The 23329-nt window shown below is 37.6% G+C and overlaps 1 protein-coding gene across 1 annotated transcript in view; it reads right to left on the reverse strand.

The window, feature by feature from the left end:
- The window catches only part of LOC117989332 (uncharacterized protein CG43867), a 352469-nt gene that overhangs the window by 76726 nt on the left and 252414 nt on the right, over positions 1-23329 (reverse strand). Inside the window, exon 4 of the mRNA XM_069503976.1 lies at positions 169-231. Coding sequence (XP_069360077.1) covers positions 169-231 — 63 coding nt within the window. The remainder of the gene's footprint in view (positions 1-168; positions 232-23329) is intronic.

The following is a 23329-nucleotide window of genomic DNA, read 5'->3' on the forward strand; positions in this document are numbered from 1 at the left end:
TAATGATTGATGCAGGTTTTAGACAATCGCCCCGCTGCGCGCTGGTTACTACGAAACGACGTAATTTTAATCTTGTTCCGTTACGAATCCGCACTCTTATTTCGTAGCTGGTTACGAAAAATTAGTTACCACCGTTCATGGAACCGAATATTAGTAGGTAAATCTTACCTTATCTTCCGCTTCTTCTGCCCTTCCTTCAGCCTCCAGAACCCGTTGCTCGAGCTCTGAGAGCTGAAACAAAGAAAATACAATTAAAGAATCGATTTAATAAGTAGGAGGTATACCTACATAAAACATATTTGAATAATTTCATTGTAAAATACCAAGTAGACCGAACTATTTATTTTGTATGTACCTAATCCACTGCGGAACGTCGAGAGCGCAGATGAAAATTGCATTCTTGTTCAGCTAACTGCAAGAAATGAAAATCTTAGCTCTAGGTTGGCTCTAGAATCATAAAAGTACTTGTACTTACAATCTGTTATGTAACTAGTGCTGCCATCTATTATGGATGTACAGCCGCAACATGAAACAGAGTGCGCTGAAACTGCAACATCTACAGAAACCAGGTGGTTATTTTCAGCGTACAACGTAGTTCTAGCACCACCCGCTAGATGGCGCTGACAAGCCCGCGCATATTTTATTGAACCACGTGGTCCGCTGCGTAGCGATATACATAACAATGTATAGAAAGTACATCTATTTGTCAGGGAGGCTGTAGGAATAGTATTATTGTTATGTAAGAGAGAGTATTTGTGCGGTTGTAGAGGCATGGGGAGGCGAATCGACGAAAGGGTGGTTGTACCATAGTGATATACGTATGCAAAGCAAGGTATTAGGCTGTGTTTAAAGGATTTATTTGGCGGGTAAGGATAATATAATATGTAAGGCGAGAATAAAAGATTTTGCTCGATTGATATAAAAGGGCACCGAAGCTTTTATGATTCTACTTAGTATTTCCATTTATAAAAAAGTTTTCACATGATTTTTTTTACAACTTCTAAGTATAAAAATCTTCAGGTACGTACCTATAATTAATCAATCAATCAATTCTAGTAGGTATTGTTCAAAAATATAATATGTGAAAAATTGTCGGAAAAGATTTTCTTTTTGGTGCAACAAGTATAAAACTAATTTAACGTATTTAAACGAAGTTACATAGAATCAGCTTTTACTTACTTGTTGTATTTTCGAGTGAATTATTTTTTATTGCATAGGTATCTTATATTTTACTAGCTTATTCCCGCGCCTTCGTCCGCGTGGACTACACGAATTTCAGACCCCTATTTTAGCCCCTCAGGAGTTGAATTTTCAAAAATCCTTTCTTGGCGAATGTCTACGTCATAATAGCTATATAACATGCCAAATTTCAGCCCGATCCGTCCAGTAGTTTGAGCTGTGCGTTGATAGATACGTCAGTCAGTCAATCAGTACCTTTTCCTTTTATATATTTAGAAGATAATAATTTATTTTCTAAATAAACTTCTACAATAAGCTTTTGTATCGTCAGCATAATTTTCCACCATATACCATATTTATTATAATATTATAGGTATAGATAGAGCTCCATAAAAACATACATCGAGTAAAAATTTCCCCAAACATTGAAACAGGATATGAAATGAAATAAAAATACAAAAGAAAGTTTCCACGTAAAAATCATAGGAACCCGCCAAACATAACATTCGATCCCGGATTTACCGAACGTCTGTTCCCTTCGCGGCTAACGAATTCACAAATAAAAATCCAACGTTTCAACTTTCAAATGCATCGTGCGTCAAAGCAAAGTAGAAGCACAAAATATTTTATTTTATACTAGCTTATGCTAGCGACTTCGTCTGTGTGGACTACACAAATATCAAACCCCTATGTCACCCCCTTAGCGGTGGAATTTTCAAAAAAGGATGCGGATGCCTAAGTCATAATAGCTATCTGCATGCTAATTTTCAGCCCGATCGGTCCAGTAGTTTGAGCTGTGCGTTGATAGATCAGTCAGTCAATCATCCTCATCATCATCATCATCATCATGATCAACCCATCGCCGGCTCACTACAGAGCACGGGTCTCCTCTCAGAGTGAGAAGGGGTTTGGCCATAGTCTACCACGCTGGCTATGTGCGGATTGGCAGACTTCACACACCTTTGAGAACATTATGGAGTATGCAGGTCCTAAATATATATATATATATATATATATATATCTTCATCGTTAAAGCAAGTGATATTTAATTACCTAATACACACATAACTCCAAAAAGTCAGAGGTGCGTGCCCGGGATCGAACCCCCGATCTCCATTAGGAGACGGGCGTCTTAACCACTAGGCTATCACAGCTTAGTTATGTTCACCCCCTCGAAATGTCCTACCAGCTCTCAGGCTAAAAGGAATGTAGGTGGAAATAAACAGATTTGGAATATCATTCCCGCCCATAAGCACTGTCATATACAGCCAATACGCTCCAATAAAGTGACGGCCCGATGTGTCAGGGTCTCGCCTAAATGCCCTAAATGTTTGTTATTGGACTATAAATACGAAAGAACCAGTGTTACTTGAACTCTTGAATTCAGACGATTGCCTTGAACTTTTTATTACCCGTCTATATTTTTTCGACCTCCCTGGCGCAGTTGTGAATGCTGGCAATCCCGGTTCAGTTCCCGGCAATTTAGGAATTTAATATTCGAAGAGCTGGCGAACAAAACGGTGTAATTAAACTTCTGATACAAATAGGTAAATTTTTAATACAAAATATCTGAACTCATTTCCAAGCATAATGGCCTAAAACTGTTCTAAAATTGAGTCCAAAGTTCGTGATCCCTATCAAAACTGCATAATTACAGTTTCGGGAGCTCTCTAATCTCTAACTTTTCGGAGTTATGTGCGCTTTATGCAATTAAATTCTTTACAAAAAAAACAAAAAAAAAAATAGGTATCACTTGATTTAACGGTGAAGGAAAATATCGTGAGGAACTAAGCTGCATACTAAATAATAAATTTAAAATACGATGAATGGAGTTCTGTTAATCCGCCAAGTTGGAGAGGAAGTCGGTTTAGGTTTCGTTAATAGATTCAGTTCGAACACCAATGTCATTGACGGATCAAAATTTATAGTCATACTGAATCCGCAGTTTCCCCGACCTTATAGCGACCCATACCAGGTCAAAGTGGGTATCTACCAAATCCTAAAACCATACAGGAATTTCGTCCTTAATACTGTATCGTATAAGAAACACAGTTGCTTGTAACGGAGTAATGTAGTACATACATGTTTTAGTTGTTTAGACGTCATAAACACAATATGTTGACAGCGGTTCGGGCAGGCTGATGGAATGGCCAGCGATCTGGTAAATTAATGCTTGTAATTAAGCTTTAATTAGTTTAGCCATCGCCCAGCGCGATGACTGGACAAGATTGCATACACTTTGGGTTCAATCCGCCATACCCGTATGTGCTCGTATGGTAGGTTTCTATGTGATCAACTGTTCATGCAATAATTTACTAAACTTTATAACAACAAAATTTGGGTAATCGAAAGCTTTCTCACAAAACTGTAAAAATTTTTGTGAGGCGAACGTAGAGCCATATTATTCAAATAGCCTGGAAGCCTAAATTATCCTTTTTTCAGGGTTTTATGTTAATTAAAGCCGTGTTTTTACTGCAGTTGTTTCGTTAACGATACTTTTCTTTTTACTACGTCTACGTTTAGGATTAGCCAATCGGTTGTTTACTATTTAGCGTAAAATCTCATTAAGGATTGCTGTTTCACTACCTACAAATGTACTTTCAAAACAATATTGTGTCGCCCTAAAATAATAATTAATGAGAAAAACCAAGTTTGAGTCCCCAACTCATTGATATGTTATATTCTCAAATCTAAATATATAAAAGGAAAAGGTGACTGACTGACTGACTGACTGACTGACTGATCTATCAACGCACAACTCAAACTACTGGACGGATTGTACTGAAATTTGGCATGCAGATAGCTATTATGACGTAGGCATCCGCTAATAAAGGATTTTTGAAAATTCAACTCTTGAGGGGGAGAAATAGGGGTTCGAAATTTTGTGTAGTCCACGCGGACGAAGTCGCGAGCATAAGCTAGTCTATATATATAAAAGGAAAAGGTGACTGACTGACTGACTGACTGACTGACTGACTGACTGACTGACTGACTGATCTATCAACGCACAGCCCAAACTACTGGACGGATCGGGCTGAAATTTGGCATGCAGTTAGCTAGCATCCGCTAAGAAAGGATTTTAGAAAATTCAATCCCTAAGGGGTTGAAATAGGGGTTTGAAATTTGTGTAGTCCACGCGGACGAAGTCGCGGGCATAAGCTAGTAATAGATAAATAAAGAATACGTAAAATCGGAAATCCATACTAAAATATTATAAATGCGAATGTGTGTCTATCTGTCTGCTACGGACGTTTGGTACAGAGATAGCTTGCATTTGCGGAGCCAGCATAGACTACGTTTTATCCCATGAAAATCAAGGTGTTTCCACGGGATTTAAAAAAAAAAACCTAAATGTCACAGGCAGCATAAAAATATTTTTTGTTTCTAGAACCTAGTGAGCAACGATCTATTTTATGGAATTTTCTCGAGGTTTGAACAGCCATAGTACGCGACAGGTTGAAATGGCAATCATGGAGGGAACACGCTGCACATCCGCACAGCCCCACGCTAAACCCGGTGCGGAGAGCGCGGGTGACGCTTGAGTGTGCGGGGCGTCCCCCCGCCTTATACCCCGATTGCCATCTCGAACTGTCGCGTACTATATACATATAGCTCGTTGTATAGCTGCAACAAAGTTGCCGAGTAAAGTCAAAGCTGTTCAATTTTCTGCATCGCGGCCACGAACGAAGATTGGAACTATGAATCGTCGTTTTCTACCGGACTTAGGGCTTCGTCTAACTTGGGACTTTTTGTCTTACAGCTTTTTGTTCGCACATCTCTTTTGATGAACTTTCGGTATTACACCGTCAGAGAAGCACTTACCATACAGCTTAAGAGCAATACAGTCCGACATTGACACATGCCTCATAACCAGAGTGCACTAGAGTGAGGTTTGATCCTGAATCGACGATATGTCAAAACATTGGGTGATGCAAGATACACGAAAAATAGGTGAACTGTGTCAGAATTTCATGCATTAAATGTAGTTTTTCATAGTTATGTGCGTTGAAATCAATTAATTAATATCACTTGCTTTAACGGTGAAGGAAACCTGCATGCCTGAGAATTCTTCTTAATGTTCTCAAAGGTATATGAAGTCAGCCAATCTGCACTTAGATAGCGTGGTGGACTACGGCCAAATCTTTCTCATTCTGACATGAGACACGTGTGACTTAGCACGGGTTGATGATGATTAGACTGTTGCGTGCTATAAATGAAACTAGTGGTTGAATGTTGAATGAATCAAAAGGAATGATAATTTCAACCACTAGTTTCATTTATAACACGCAACACTTGGTGACCCCGACGTGATTGTAATGGGTTCCATTTCTTTCACTGATGTTGTCCATTAATAAAGTGTATTCTCCTGATTTCTTATTCTTATTTTTTCTGCTTCTCCGGTAATTTTCTGATCAAGGTATACGGTAAGGTATCTTGAGCTACTCGACGGGTAGGCGAATTGTTACAGGAATGGCGTGCGTAAGTATCCCTGAGTATTGTAATGCTCCCATAGTACCCCCTTTAAAGCGAAGCCTACTACTTTTTCACGACACGGCCGCTTCGTGTGACGTAGGGACTAGGTCACACGCCATTCAGGCATTTTGTCGCGAGACGTGTCTTGTGCTCTTACCCTTATATTGGTTGTAAGTATCAACCTTAGCTACTTCGCTGTCCTTTCGTACGGAAAGCAACTGTGGTTAGTAGAGCAGAACTAAGCTACAACGAAAACAGGGACATTTACAAAATGCGTTTGAGTGAAGAATTGTTTATTTCGCATCGCTGCATTTTGAAAATTACTCGCACATTTCACAATTTGGCCACAATTTCTACAATTCCTTTTAGCGCCGCATCCCTTGTTGGGTCTTGGCCTGGTCAAGTATTTAGGGCTTTACCTGTGCATTCTAAATCAGATTTTCATTTTATTATGCTAGTTTTTGAATTATCGTGCAAAATGTTGAAAAAATACAACCGTAGCACGGAACCCTCGGTGCGCGAGCCTGACTCGCACTTGGCCGGTTTTTATATTTTATGGTGTTTCTTTTTCGTACTTTCCTTTATTCATTTAATTATCCTTTCAAAAGCAGTCAAGATGGTCGTGAAATGCAAGTACCTACATAGTTCGTTATTTTTATTCCATTCTGGCTATTGTGATAAAAGCGTTGATATAATTAATGTGTTCAAATACCCATAATAAGCCGGTATCTAATTAGTTCCTCGAAAAATAGGCTACTGAGTAGGCAGTAATAATAAATTAATTATACGCCTCCGAGCAATTAATATAGATCAATCATAATAGTCAGGGCGTGTTAACATTTATAGCAATTACGTGATTGAATGTTTGTTTATTGGTTGTTAGTGTTAGTTAGATTATAGTTAGGTACCTACCTTAAGTTATGGTACCCTAGTCCCTAGTCATTATTGTCATCTCTACTTATTGGCAGCCCACTACTGAGGACGGGTGTTAACTGGTGACTGGTGAGTACTTGCCTAGTGGGTAAAGACGTCGGCCTTCTATGCGGGGGTTCGGGCGTTCGATTCCTGGCGTGCACCTCTAACTTTTCGGAGTTATGCTTTAGTAGTGAAGGAAAACATCGTGAAGAAGCCTGCATTCTTGAGAGTTCTGTATAATATTAAAATTCCAAAAATAACTCTACGAGAAACAGAGCAGTATCTTTAATAAACAGACATACATTCAACTCATTTGCTTTTTACGGAGCTTTTAAAGTCACAAAGGATTACGAGACTAAAGAACATTGAACTAGACTAGGGCGGTAACGTCATGACCTAATAATCTTTTTTCCAATGACCTATTTTCACTTAACCTTTCAGCATGAAAGACGGAAGCTCTGTACAACATCCTTCATGTTATAAATGAATGACCTTATTGTATATTGTTAATTGGGTAGGTGTAATCTATTTTACCTTAACTGACTTATAGGTAGAGATCCGGTATTAGGAATGTCTAACCTCATCTGTTACTTAATTGTGATAGAGAATATATGGTACATAAATACATCGCACATAGATCGCACTTAACTAAATCCCACCAAATCTAACCAATGATGTTAAAAAATATATTTTTTTACTGTTTAACACCATTGGCACGTGATTTCGCATGGCAACCTGTTCGCGATGTATCAATCTATACATTATCTAGCATATTGTATTTTTTATCACGGTTAAATAACAGATGAGGGTAGATATTTCTAATGCGGGATCTTAGACTATTAAAAGGTGAATAAGTAGCTCCTGGCTGAAATGCCAGGCGCACTATACGCAACTACACGCAGCCCATAGGAACTTTTTACTGCGAACTGACAGTTAAATCCACTTAAATCATAATATTGCGACTTGCGAGTAAAACGTAACTCCAGAAGGTCTAAAGCGCCAGGCAGTGAGGCAAATCGCGTTACTTACGCGTTTCTCCGAAAAGGTTTCTGCGATTTATTCATATTTCAAGTCAACTAAGAAAACTAAAGTATATACATATATTTTATACCTATTCCTTCAGTATTTCATCATCAGTTCTACTTTAAAATAGTATATCCACGAGAACAAATCACAGGAAATAAGGACAGCCTAACAATAGTATACCTATTCGTTAATAAATACATATCTAGAATCCGTTCACTGTGTCAGAGTAATTACCTACTTGCTGTTGATAAGATCTTTATAACATGACAGAAATGATATTATGCAAATGAAAACTGGGTAATTAGTTAATTAGTAATCATGATTAATGTAACTAGGTCGAAATATTTTGTTTATTGTAGAATGAAAACAAATTACACTATTAAATTCACCCGCGATGCTTATTTTTTGACATTATTACAAACTTCTTTCAATAGTCGTTGTATGCGTGATACTAACTGCTATTAATATTTAGATAATTTTCGTATTCTAATGGTCTAAGGGCCAGCGAGGGCCAGACCTTCGATATTTTATAAAAGCTGTAAGTTTCTCTGCGTATTGTCACAGGGAGGAACGATCAGCGACTATGAAGTTTGGACATGGTTGCCTTGCGAGATAACAAGTAACAAAGGTGTAAAAAACTTACATCAAAGTTACGTCCAATTTTTGTACATTTTCTTCGGAATAGTATTAGAAATCACGTTATGTATTGCCAGACACTTAGTATCGTGGCAACCCCGTGCCAGGCCCCTTTAAACTTTTACAATTTAGTGGCGTCTTGTTCTAAAACAATAAATAATTACGGCACTCGTAGACGTCCATCCCTTCTCGGCGCCGGGCGATGAATGCCATTTCAGTATGGGAGCGACAAGGCTGTTCAAATATTAACAAACTACCCGTCGTCGGCAATAAGCATTTCTTTAAGGTACCCTTACACGGGCAATTGAATTCCGCAACTCCAGGCAATTTAGTCAATTATGACTCACGACCGCATGAAGTAATTTGCGGCAATAGCCAGCAATACTTAAAACTTTCAGTAATGTTATGCAAAATAATTGTTCCAGATTGCTCCACTTATTGCTCCTTATTGATCCATACGTAAATTGCCTGGAATTGCGGAATTTCAATTGCCCGTGTAGGCGTACCTTTACAGCCTTTGTTCTCGTTTCTGTTTTTGATTTATGGACACTACAAAATGTGTATTTCATTTCTAGGTACGTTTTTACGTCTAGCAAAATAATAATAACTTATTTTGTATGTGTTGCCACAAAAAGGGTTTTTTCCTTTCTTTTTCTCAAACGGAACCCTGGTTCTTAGAAAAATATCTGTTCTAGTATAGAATCTAGAAACTTATGATTTTGCTTGTAGGTTTCCCTGATTTTCTCAAAAACTTCAGCCGAGAGAAGCCAGAGCGACGTCTAATACGTACATGTAGGAGAACATAATATTTTAATTTGATCTCCTTTGTAACGATAAATAATATTTGTGACCACATTCTGGGCCGCTGGCTGGGAATTTAATATTCCCCATTCTAGCACATACGCCTTGCAGGCCCAATGATTTAGACCTGCACTAAAATATCCTTTAATATCAAGTGCCTTGGATGTGCGCCAGGTAGCTCGCTTATTAACGTATGTGCCTCGGAGAACATAACATACCTAACTACCTCACGAATAATACCTGCTCTCAAATTAATACTGAATGCTTTAAGATCCAATTTCATTACATCATCACGATCCATATCACTACTCATTCATCAACATCAACCCATCACCGGCTCACTACGGAGTACGGGTCTCCTCTACAGAGAAGGGTTTGGCCAAAGTCCACCACGCTGGCCATGTGCGGATTGGCAGACTTCACACGCCGTTGCGCGTTGAGAACATTATGTAAAATTTATTAGGTTTCCTCACGATGTTTTCCTTCACCGTTAAAGCGAGTGATATTTAATTTCTTAAAAACGCACTTAACTCTGAAAAGTTAGAGGTGCGTGCCCGGGATCGAACCCCCTACTACACTACTCATTATATTATATTAAATAGAAAAATTTGTTTGTTTGTTGGTTTATCCTTCAATCACGCCGCAACGAAACAACGGATCAACATGTTGCATGTTTTTTGCATAGATATTCAAATACCTGGCCATAGAGAGTGACATGCCTAATATCACTTTTTACTTCGGAAAATCAAGGAGTTCCCAGGGATTTTAAAGAATCAAAACTTCCCGGACGAAGTCGCGGGCGTCATCTGCTTAGTTAAATATAATAAGTTGATGTTTTATTCAACTATTCATACTCAAGCTTCATAAATATTCAAAGATAAATTAAACTAGGTCAGAAGCCCCAAATGCTACCTTTAGCGTGACATTATTCTAATGAAATGAGCTAAGAGACCATCCAGATAGCATTTTGGATTTTGGCAATACGCCGAGAATACGGGCTCGGAACAACAACGATATCGTTATAAGCTGAACGTCCACGGGGTATTTGCATTTTGATATTGTATGCATTGATATCGGATTGTTCCCTAATTTGAAACAATACACCTCGATACCTCTGTTCCTAAGTGTAGGTATCTAATAAGTCTGAAATTCAGTGAGTTTAAAACCGATCCGATCAAGGGTATGGGTTTGATGAACCTCAATGAGACCTCAACAGCTAATTAAAGATTTTCAGAAGTTCTATACGAGCGAAGTTGGGGCGAGTTAGCTAGTTTATACCTACTAATATTATAAAAAAGATACTTTGTGACATTGTATGTAGGGGGTAATCTGCGAATCAATCAATTATTTACTATCCATACTAATATTATAAATGGGAAAGTGTGTCTGTCTGTCTGTCTGTCTGCTAGCTTTTCACGGCCCAACAGTTTAACCGATTTTGATGAAATTTGGTACAGAGTTAGCTTACAAGGACATGGGTGTTTTATCCCGTAAAATCAAAGAGTTCCCACGGGATTTAAGGAAAAACTACATCCACGCGGACGAAGTCGCAGGCATCATCTAGTAATCATATAAATACGAAAGTGTGTCTGTCTGTCTGCAACCTTTTCACGGCCCATTCGCATAACCGATTTTGATGAAATTTACCTACAGCAGAGACAGCGTGCACCTTGGAGGAGGACATAGACTACTCTTTATAACGGAAAATCAAACCCACGGAATTTTCGAAATTCTGAACCTACGCGAATGAAGACCCGTGCATCATCTAGTAATTCATAATCCCTTTAAACTTTAAAATCATAAGCCCAATCTATTAAGAGCTTTTCATTTTGATGATAAATGAACGAGCGATGTGTTATTTTAATTGCTTTTTCGAGACAATGAAAACTTCGCATCAAAATTGGGATACGAAGCAGTGACACGTTGATAGATTGCCACCACTCTCCTGATTGGCGGTTGGGCCACGTTGGGCTCTAACTTTTTTTATGTACTCGACGCAACGGCTAAGGTTACCTACCCATTTTTCATTCAACTAGTTTTGTTCTTTTATGTTGCCTCTCTTCCTTTATTCTAGGTTTACACACAGACCACCACCTATAGACGCCTAACACCCCAGATCACCAAGTTTAGGCAGTTGCTTAGCATTTAAAAGTCGCCCCACGCCCGTTCGGTACCCTCAGTATTTTCAGTATAAGAGTACTGAAAATACTGAATGTGAAAACGGGTAGCGGGGCTTTGCAATTTGCAAATTCCTACTATTACAGACTCAACGCAATGCTTTTAAACGATTTAAACGGAAAGTGGAAATATTACGAGGAATAAAAGTGGATTAAAACGTATTACTTAATAATAGTTCGGCCTGCGGCTTCGTCTGCATTGAAAAAGTACAAATATTGCACGATGATGCGGAAACCTTCGTGTGCGAGTCCAACTCGCACTTGACCGGTTTTTATTATTTTAATGCAGAACCCTAAAAAGAGTCTGCAAACGCAAAGGATATGAGGTCGCCCGCAAGAGGGAGTATAAATTTTTAAGGTCGTTTCAAGTAACATTTGTATGCTAAGACGGTACAGATTCAATTATATACTCTGTAGATTTAAAAGTCGGGAGAAAAATCTGGGAAAAGCAGAGATTTTTCGCAATTTATCATTTATACTTTTTAAAGCTGTTTGAGTTATACATGTTGTTTTTGTGAACTTCGATAAACAAATTAAAAAATATATCTACCTTAAATGATATTATTAGTGACACTGAATGTAAATTATTAATGATTTGAAAAAAAAATGGCGGCTATATTGTATTCTGTAGTTATGGTTCCATTTTCAAATGTGAATTTTTTAAGTGTTTTTTAAATTTTCGATTACGATTTGTGCAAAGTATATTTATTATTACTGATAATAATTGGTATTTCAGCTCAGTTAAAAATGATGAAATACATATTTCAGGATTTTTTGGAAATTTCAAAAATCATCATGGATTTTCAAAGATTCTACTCAAGCGTAGCTAGGGCGGGCGGGCGGATGGTTACCTATTTATAAAACGTTATTTGAAAGTCATACTCCACACAAAGTCCTAATGTACATGTACATATTGCAAACCACAGGGCACAGAATGGGCAGAGGCTAACAATTCACCTCACATTTTTCGATAACCACTGTCCGTTCCGCCTATATTGTTTTGAATTTTTTGTTGCGGTTACAGCTAGGGCTGTCAACATTATTTTTAGCAAGGGATGCGAAAATGTTTTATTATGAGTAGAAACCGGTCAAGTGCGAGTCAGACTCACACAAGAAGGACTCCGTACTAAGCGGTATTAAATGTATAATAATTTTCAAACAGTGTGATTTTCCACAGCAAGTGTTACTTATAATAAGACTTTTCAAGTGATTTTTCACATGCTACCAGTGAAATAGTCCATCTCTAATAGTAAATGATGTAAAGTTTTAAGCTTAGTCCACCTTATGAAACACTAGATGATGCTCGCGACTTTGTCTGCGTGGATTTAGGTTTTTGAAAAATCCCGTGGGAACTCTTTGATTTTCTGGTATAAAAAGTAGCGCATGTCCTTCCACGGGATGTAAGTTAACTCTGTATCAAATTTCATAAAAATCGGTTTAAACTGTTGGGCCGTGAAAGCTAGCAGACAGACAGATGGATAGACAGACACACTTTCATATTTATAAAATTAGTATGGATGAAAGTATGGATTTGGGTTATGTGGGTTAAATTTTTTCAAAAGAAGTAACTTTTCTACAATATGAAATTGGGAACCCTAGTAACAACCAAGATAAACAGTCCATACTATGAATAATGACTCTTATGGTAAGGGAAATAAAGGTCTGGTTTTCAGGGTCTAAGGTTGAGTACAGACAATTTATTTACTGCGACAGATAGGCCAGGCCCTCGCTTTTTTAGCTGGAGGCAATGCTTAAATAATATTGCCAGTTTTCTTTGTTTTAGGATCATTGCAGGTTGGACTGTCTAGTAGGCACCACCTTTATCTAACTTCTGTGTCAATTTCCTCATTGCTGAGGGTTGTGACTGTTTCCACAAATCACATAATCGTGAGGGTGAGAAAAAAGAAACCTTTATAGGATCACTTCATTGTCTGTCTCTCAGTTTGTCTCCGAGTCGTGTCTGTCAAGAAAATAATCATATTAAAATAAATATAGGAGCAAAGCGCACTTGAGCGACGGACGAGTCACGTTGTGCGTTTGGACCAACAAGTTTCATAGAGATTTGATGTGCTTTCAGAAATTTTCGTTACATTTGATCTTGTAATTATCGCATGAAAAAAAAAACGAGGTATAACAATATTATTACAGTAGAGATAAAGCTAAAGCCCATATCATAGAACTAATAGCCTAGTAGCAGCTTCAAATTGTAACGCTCAGAAGTCCGTCCAGCTGTGTGATTGAACCAAATAGTTAAGCGGATATTAGGTAGAGCAAACAGCTTCTGTCTTCTGTGTCAGTTTTACAAAATTATAAGATTTTTTAATAATTTTTTTTCGCGTTTTTTAGGGTTCCGTACCTCAAAAGGAAAAACGGAACCCTTATAGGATCACTTTGCAGGGTACTTCCCGTTGACCTAGAATCATGAAATTTGGCAGGAAGGTGAGTCTTATAGCTGACATTTGGGGAAAAATCTGAAAACCGTGAATTTAGGGTTAGATCACACAAAAAAAATTAAATTGTGGTCATGAACTAATAATTAGTATTTTCAACTTTCGAAGTGAGTGACTATATCAAGTGGGGTATCATATGAAAGGTCTTCACATGTACATTCTAAAACAGATTTTTATTTATTTTTATGCATCATAGTTTTTGAATTATCGTGCAAAATGTCGAAAAATACGACTGTAGTACGGAACCCTCATTGCGCGAGCCTGACTCGCACTTGGCCGGTTTTTTGTGGTATCATATTATCAGTAATCATTAGTACTATCCTGTCTTCGGTTTTGCCAGCATTTTGGTTACACCTTATATTGAACGGTGATGTATCCATACATTTTGTCAATAATCCCATTTGCATTAGCAAACAGAAATAAGCTGGCTACTCCTGCGCTCCGCCTCTGGAAGGTGCGAAAGTCATTTGTGGGAATGAGTGTAATATTTTATAATAAAATTCCACAACCAATTTTAGACTTGCCTTTACACAAGTTTAAAAAATGTGTTAAAATTATGCTCCTAAAAAAAGCATATTATACAGTCGCAGACTATGTAAACGATAAAAAAGCTTGGATTTGACTCGCTCCAGCAATGCACGGGGCTGCAATGGCTTGTATAGTACGGTATAATAACATTGTAAATTGAAAAATTAAAAAGAGCAACCGCCGAGTTTCTTGCTGGTTCTTCTCGGTAGGAACGGCATTCCGAACCAGTGGTAAATTAAAACTACCTGACTATTCATAAGCACTTTTAAAAAGTTTACATGAATAAAAAAACATTCTATTCTATTCTATTCTATTCATTTTGTACACTGGTCAGCAACTACAACATCGCTACTGTATCTCGACATTTTTACCCTATATCGCTGTTAAAAAAAAAAAAAAGCTTGCCGTGGGCGATGGCCCTAAAATTAAAAGGGCAAACTGCCGTCAGCTGACGGGCATTTTTATGGTTTTCAGTGCGCTAGATTAAATTTTCGCGGTATTCAAATTGAAACTACCCCTGTTTGTGATATGTCTGCGCTCTGTCGTTTGTTTGAAATGTTTGATTTTTAGCTAACACGTTCGACCTACGAATAAAATTGCATTTGACAATGTGACAATGTAATGAAAATTGTGAAAAATGGTTCTGTTTGTATTTTAGTTCTACATAAAGGGCTACTTAATGTCCACGTGCGACATTTTAAGTGGTTTAATCGATAGCATAGTCGATCTGTGAAAAAATAATAACATTTAAAGTATAATCATCATCATCATCATCGCGTGCCTTCTTCGAAACGAAGTTTGACGATCATCATACGAAAAGCATCTCTATCAGCTACAGTAGATTAGGATGGAAAAGGTTGAGGTTATAAGTAAGTATAGGTACGTTCAAATTCCTTTACTTTGTTTCACGCTTAGAAGGGAAACGAGTTTAGAAAAAGAAAAATAGACGCTAAATTTCGAAAATATACTCTCCAATGAAATACATTTTTAACCAACACGATTTCCTTTAGGAGGGTTGAGGGCCCTTTACCTCCTTTGATGTTATGATTAGGTTTATTTTGTATAATGATAACAGAAATATGCATTTTGAGTCCCCAAAGGGCCCAAGGAATTGGAGGGATACGTTCAAAGCTTTAAGGTATTTTTCTCACTAAATTAAGTCTATGTCAGAGTTATGGAGGTTTGATGGGATGGATGCACGAAGTATGAGGGGTGGAAATAGGAACACTTCTCAATGAAATAAGTCGAAAAAGTAGAGTTTTTACTTTTTATCACTGTTAACTTTAAAATTGTATAGTTAGGTACATACCTTCGGCTCGAAGCCCACCTGTATAGAGAAGCGAAGTATTTTTGATAACAATTCAAATTTAGCTTAGTTTGCTTTGACGGAGCGTTACAATTCATAACAGTTGGGGAACTTGTAACAAAGCGAACTTACGATGTTTTCCTTCACCGTTAAAGCAAGTGATATTTAAATGCTTAAAACGCACATAGCTCCAATAAATGCATGCCAGGGATTGAACTTGTGTATGTGTGTGTACGGGTAGACTGCAACTGTAGATATAACACTAGTAGAAGAGAAACACTGTTTACAAATGCTCGTAAATCTTAAAGAATCTCAGCGGATGCTATGTAAAATTCATCGGTGAATAATCTCGCATTCCGCCCGGGTTTCGGCTCTTGCTTTGTTGGCGGTACACAGTTGTATGATTTGCTGTGAAATGTATACCAAATAGCGCATTTACTGCTGTGGTATGTGACCTAGTTTCCAAGTTTGGACGACTCAATAGCTCAACGTCTAAGGATAGAGTGAAATTGGAAAGGTAGTAGGTTTAAGTCCCATCTGTACCATACCTACCGGCAAAGCCGTACCATCAAGCGATTTAGCGTTCCGGTACCATGCCGTGTAGAAACCAAAGGGTTCAATAAAAACTGCTATACCCCTTCCAGGTTAGCCCGCATCCATCTTAGATTGCATCATCACTTACCACAATGTGAGATTGCAGTCAAGGGCTAACTGGAATCTGAATAATAATAATAAAAAAAACACTTACAGAGCACATAGTTCGAAAACGTAGATAATAGAAATAGACGTTAGGGTCCTAAGGTTGATGAATATTTGCAGCACCAGAGCAACTGCAATGTATTTCCGAATTTTTTTTATTGCTTTTAGATTGCATTCACGCAAACTAAATCATGACTAGGAGGCACGACATGCAAGATATCATAAAACAATCTTCTATAGGCCTTCACACAGAATAGCCCATCCAAAACTGAGCAGTGAACACGTATGACACATAAATCTGTATGGTTTTCTTACATTTTGCTGTGTAAGATGTACGATAGGCGAAATTGTACGAAATCTGGAACTAGTATCGACCTTACACTGGTAAGAATAAAAGCTAGCTGTAGAGTACAATGTGGTTGACTGTATATTAATGGATTTTTTTTGAGGTTTTGCTGAGTTTGTGGATAAAATATTTTATTTAACTAACCCTTGGCAACGAGCATTAGTGCGGGTGGCATCTTGAAAGAATTGCCTGCGATTAGGTTCTAAACCTATCGCATTTATATTCTTAAGGTAGATATTCTATCTCTCCTAGAAAACGATCCGGATTATGTAAGACCTTTTCTTTTGGATTTTCTTTTAAGTATCTATCTTTCAAAGGTAAGTAATAGAATACGTATTACTTACTTTCGGTAAAGATGAAAAATGAAAATAAACGTTTACTCTATTAACAAAATAAATTTATACCTAACTAACGACCAGGGCGCCCTAAATTTGGGCAAAATTGGTTCATGAGAAGTGAAGTCTTTTCAACAAGTTTCTAAGGGCTACTTACAAATACAGTAAAACCTCAATATAACACAAATAAGTTGCTTATGATATTTTTTAGACTGAAAATTTATTAGAAAACTTCCAGTGGCAATATTTTTTACTACTAAAAACCTTCATAAAAAGTATAATACCCGTATTTGAGTTTGCTTTCCTCGGCACGTCATATGAAGAGGTTTACAGGCGGTTTTTACCGTTGGCCGTTTATTATAAACTTTATGGTGGTATAAAGCATAAAATAATGGAGTATTTTTTACAACCCGATGCCATAAAACACCTTTTATGATTGTGATAACATCGGTATTGGATATTTGGCGAGTGTGTGGCGTTTTATGTGCCAGCGGGATTTTTAATTATTATTATAATATGTTGTCTAGAAAGTTTTGATGGATTGATGTTTTATTATTTATATTTGTAGCCTGACCAACTCGTAAAAGTATTCTTACCCCTAGTTTACCCCTAGTTTAGTAAGCGACGCTTCACCATTCGCTTCACTACTGTATCGCGACATTTTCGTCCTGTAGAATAATCTTACTAAATATTTTCAGTAGAAACAATGTGGCTTATTCCGTTGTTGTAATCTCACTAAACTAAAATGACACATCTAAATCTATTGCTATCCCTTTCATTATGTTGCTTGCGGAAAATGAAAGCACTAGAGTTAGACATGTTAATTTAGTTTAGTTTAGAGATTGTGTTTAAGAGAATCGGCCCCAATGTTTGTGTAAATACCAAAGTTAGATTAGTTAATACTCAGGAAAATAAACCTTAGGTTTAATAAAAATACATTGTTTATGAGGTAAGTGTGTTTATATTTAACCACATTAGTTCTTAGCTCTGATTCTAAATTACCGCAAGCTGTAATAAGAAATCCATTAACTTCAAATGGAATAGAAATTCAATTTAACAGAAAATGAAAGAAAAAACACAATAAAGTTTGCTAGTTTTCAGACTAATGCAATCAGCTCCGCCACAAATGTATTTGATCGACTCGCTAACTAAAACTAAATCAACTTGCTAGTTTTTAAGCAATTTCAGAGGCAATGGACCTAATTGATTATATAGGCTACAGATTCACTCTTTTTAGTGATCTTTATAAAGATTTTTATTATATTAGGTAGGTAGGTATTCTTAGTTTCCCATTTTGAGTTTTTTGATTACCTCTCTGAGGCAAAAAGTCTGTAACGAAGGAGAACCAAAGTGACCGACAATCGACATATTATCTCAACAAATAGCCAGCAGAAGTGGCAGTCTGTTGCAGAACCGATGGCCGCTGGGGCAGACGTGTTCTGGAGTGGAGACCGCATACCAGCAAGCGCAGCGTGGGACGACCTCCAACCCGCTGGATTGACGACCGTTGGAAGGTAGCGAGAAGTAGGTGGATGAGGAAATTAGAGGACCGTATGTGGTGGCGCGCTCTTGGGAAGTCCTTGGTCCAACAGTGGAAGCAAACAGGCTATATCGATTGTCTTTATTCTAATTTCAACCGTATTTCAAAGTTTGGCAAGTTATCAAAAAATACTTCCTTCGACTCTGTTAGTGTGTGTTGGGCGTAAGGACCATCACTTGACGAATCAAAATTCAAAATTAATTTCAAGACGTCCTGACGACAGTCGCTAGGATTAGTATGAGATACCTATATCATCTCACCAACGTTGATGGAATACGAGCGTGAAAACACGCGTTAAAGTATAACGGACCTTAACTAGTTTGTTTTAAGGTTTGTCAATAAGTCAGCACTCCATAAAGAAAAATTGCGAAGTCAAAATTGGTGGTAGGCACCTACTGAATTTTTGACTTAATTTTATCAAGGTCAAAGGTCAATTTTACTCTAGATAAACTTGAGCAAAATTGCACTCTGACGTTATTGTGTTTCGAATCTCGAATTCTACCAACGTCGGTAAGATGTAAAAATCTTGTACTAAGTCTACGGATCTCAAATGACAGGCTGCATAGGAAATTGGAACGGAAATTGACCACGTGACTGGACCGGACGTGACGTCATCGAACGCGATATGAACTAGCCAATCAGCGTGAATTCAATTATAGGACACGACGTCCGAAAACTGCAGTACGGGTATATTTGATTTTCTCTGATCAAGTTTCGTGAATTTCAGTTACGAGTCGAAACTTTCGTTTCAAGTTACGATTTATTTTCGTCAGAAAGCGGTAATAGGCTAGTGTTTAAGATACGAGGGACCGGGGTTCGATCCCGGTCATGCGTCTCTAATTTTTCGGAGTTATGTGAGTTTTAAGAAATTAATTAATATCACTTGCTTTAACGGTGAAGGAAAACAACGTGAAGAAACTTGCCTTGTTTGCTCGCTATCTATATATATAAAATTCAAAGTCCTGACTGACTGACTGACATATATATCAACGCACAGCCTAAACCGCTGGTCCTAGAGACATGAAATTTGGAGGGTGTGTTCTTTGTAAAGAGTAGTTATCCACTAAGAAAGACTTTTTTGAAATTCCACCCCTAAGTGGGTTAAATGGGGGATGGAAGTTTGTATGAAAGTCCGTCATTTTTGAAGTCACATCGATGAAAATTGGTATTTAAGCTTTCGGTTAAAAATAAAAAATAAACGTATTTTACGATTTTTGGAAATTCTACTACCAAAAAGGTTAAATAGGGGATGAAAGTTTGTATGAAAGTCCGTCATTTTTCCAAGTTATTTGCATGAAAATTGGTATTTGGGTTTAGTTGATGTTGGGTTTTGCTTCAAACAAATGAAGAAATATGTATTTCAGGATTTGTGGAAATTCAACCCCCACCTCGATTTTCTAAATTCCACCCGAGCAAAGCCGGGGCGGGTCAGCTAGTTTATTTATAAACTAACTTATGCCCGCGACTTAGTCCGCGTGGATTACACAAATTTTAAACCCCTATAATGTCTCTAGGAGTTGAATTTTCAAAAATCTTGAATTTTCTTAGCGGGTATTTAGTCATAGCTATCTGCATGCCGAATTTCAGTCCTGTCTGTCCAGTAGTTTGAGCTGTAATTTGATGGATCAGTTAGTCAATTTCCTTTTATATATTTAACTAGCTTGCTCGCGACTTCGTCCGCGTGGGCTACACAAATTTCAAACCCATATTTCACCCCCTTAGGGGTTGAATTTTCAAAAATCCTTTCTTAGCGGATGCCTGCGTCATAATAGCTATCTGCAAGCTAAATTTCAGCCCGATCCGTCCAGTAGTTTGAGCTGTGCGTTGATAGATCAGTCAGTCAGTCAGTCAGTCAGTCAGTCAGTCAGTCAGTCAGTCAGTCAGCTTTTCCTTTTATATATATATAGATACAGATAAACTTCCAATACAAATCAGTGAAAATGATTGTCATTAAATTTCCGTTTAATCTAGTCGTCAGCCTACTGCATTATTTACAGGTTTCCTGTAGGATTTCCCTGTGTCAATTTCACTCGCGGTTGCTCCTCAAACAGAGTTAATTTCGCAAAATCGCTCACCAATGTTATTTGTCTTGGGTCTTGGAAGAAAATTTATTTTCACGAAACGGGTGAAATTTTCGAGTCGATCGTGGCGCGGATAGAATTCTCAATCGTCTTCATTGTTTATTGGCTAAGTTTAGTCCTTAGATAGGACCTAGGAGGCTAGGAAATTCACTTTGACTCCATTGTGAACTTTGTTTAACGATGCGAGTTTTTTTACATTAACTTATTTCCATAGTTCTATGAAGCTGATAGTTCTATGAGAATGATACTGCACATCAAGTAAAACGAGTTGCAGACCGCAAACATTTTTGTTCACAATGACCCGTCTAGAAATGGAAAACCACTTTGATATACCTTAACATACTTTTAATCACTGTTTGCTCTTTAAAGTTTAAACTAATTTACAAGTGAGTGCAATGAACTATTCATCTTTTAAGCGTTACCAGAGATTACCCAAACCATAGACTAGGAGAATGTCAGAGGGTGCTAGGCCGGGCACAGACTATCAACAAATCCCACCTAACAGTTGGTACTCAAAAGTATGTGAAATCTCCCCTTCTCATTCTGAGAAGACACTCGTGTTTAGTAGTGAACCAGCGATGGTTTGTGATAATGGTGATGTATAAAGGAGAGTTACTTTATTTGTTCTGATTTTAGGATTTTGCCGAAGGTGTGTACTAGTTGCCCCCAGCAGATTTACAAAAAAAAATCGAATTGAACTAATGTTTTCCTTCGCACGTAGGTATACAAAATGTTTCCACATTTTTCTTTATTTTTGATTTCCTTTGACAGGCCACACGGAAAATTTGGCGAGGCCCCGCGAGATACAAAGTAGCTGGAGTCCCTACGAGCTTAGTTACGATGATTGAGTTAAGGCGAATGATTCCGGTTCACTGGCTTTCGAATTTTGAAGAATTAAGCTTTTGGATGTTAATATAAAATAGGAAGAAGATAAATCCCATTTGTTCCGTATGACAGGATCACACTCGGCTTATTTTGAAATCAACGTATCGGAGGTAAAAATGGGCTTTACTTAAATCATTTGTGAAAAAGCTCCTTCCAGGTTCAATTCTGTTGGGCAAAGTGGTACTCAATCTCTTTTGTTTATGGTAAGGTTAGAAGTATTCTTTGTCAGATGACGTGATATTTTATTACGGCTATATGGAACTATCGATTTATAAATCTAAATAAAAGGAAAAGGTGACTGACTGACTGATCTATCAATGCACAGCTCAAACTACTGGATGGATCGGGCTGAAAGACATGCAGATAGCTATTATGACGTAGATAAGACACCCGATTATGAAAATTCTATTTTATGGGTAAAATTAGAGGTTTGAAATTTGTTTAGTCAGGCAGATGAAGTCGCTGGCATAAGCTAGTAAATATTAAATATTATACATGCGAAAGTGTATCTGTCTGTTAGCTTTTAACGGCCCATCCGTTTGATTATGACATAATTTGGTACAGATCTAGCTTGCGTCTTTACTTCCTGGAAAAACAAAGAGTTCCTACAAGATTTTTTAAATACCTAAATCCACATGGACAATCCGCAATACTTGCAAACAGAAAGCATTAAATCCAACAGCTTTTCGCTCAGATAACGCAATTAGCGCAATTTCACAAGCGGTCTGGCTAAAAGCTGCGCTATACTTGGCTAATGTATCGTACTATTATATATGATACGTGACGTCAAAATTTAAGGGTTTAGAGTTTTAAAACCCGGTCAAGTGTGAGTCGGACTCGCCCATGAAGGTTCCGTACCGTCGTACATGAAATAACACTTTTTAACTTGCATGGCGGCCATTTTGAAATTTTTATTGTTTGTTGTTACAGCGGCAATAGAAATAGGTGTACACTCTGTGAAAATTTCAACTCTCTACCAAATAGAGGGCTGTATGTAGCCCATTGACAGACAGACGGACGGGCAGCGTAGGCTTAGGAGGCTCATTTACGACGTTTTATCGATCTCAACGACAGAGACAACGCTCTACAAATCTGCTATCTCGGTTTAAAAGTTTATATACATTACTTTCTGCCACGTAGTATAGGTATATTTTCAAAACATTAGTTACTTTATTACTTAACATTATTCTATAACATAAAAATGAATCACTAAATGTGTTGGTCATCGCAAATCTCGAGAACAGCTGAACCGATTTCGCTAAATCTTTTTTTATAATATTCCTTGAAGTACGAGGATGGTTCTTACGGAGAGAAAAATTTAAAAAATTTGAATCGACTGTTAGGCGGAACGAAGTTCGCCTGGGCAGCTAGTTATTAATATTCGTCAGGTATATTTCAATAGTTGATACCCGATAGGTACCCAATTTAATAATATTGGGCTCTCTACGGCCAGAATATTAAACTACATCGAATATCGAACTGTGTGTTGTGTTGCACGGTCCAAGAGACCACATGCAATAACCAGCGACTCGTACACAAATGCAAATCAACCCGTACACGGCCGATAGCTATAAAATGTTTTCATGGTACAATTTTATTTATAGTACGCTTCGTAACCGTTTAGTAACATTTCAACGACCAAGGTATTTTTATTAAAAGGTAATAATTGAATATTTTATCATACAACATAACTTTTTCCAATCGATACTTCAATTACTACTTAAACGTAAACAAGCTGAAGTACATTCTACTCTAGAGCTGAAGGCTTTTTTGTATAAAGCCTGAATTGTGCTGAAAGTGCGCCAACCTTCCGCGCACTTTCCATGCTAAATGAGTTGATTGCTCAGCACCAGAGCCTAGACGTGTTCAATAGAAATATAAATAATTTTTTTTCATGTTTCACAAAGGTTCTTATAAGTGATCTACACTTATAAGAGCCTTTGTGTATTTGT

This window comes from Maniola hyperantus, chromosome 16 (genome assembly GCF_902806685.2).
Source record: "Maniola hyperantus chromosome 16, iAphHyp1.2, whole genome shotgun sequence".
NCBI lineage: Eukaryota > Metazoa > Arthropoda > Insecta > Lepidoptera > Nymphalidae > Maniola > Maniola hyperantus.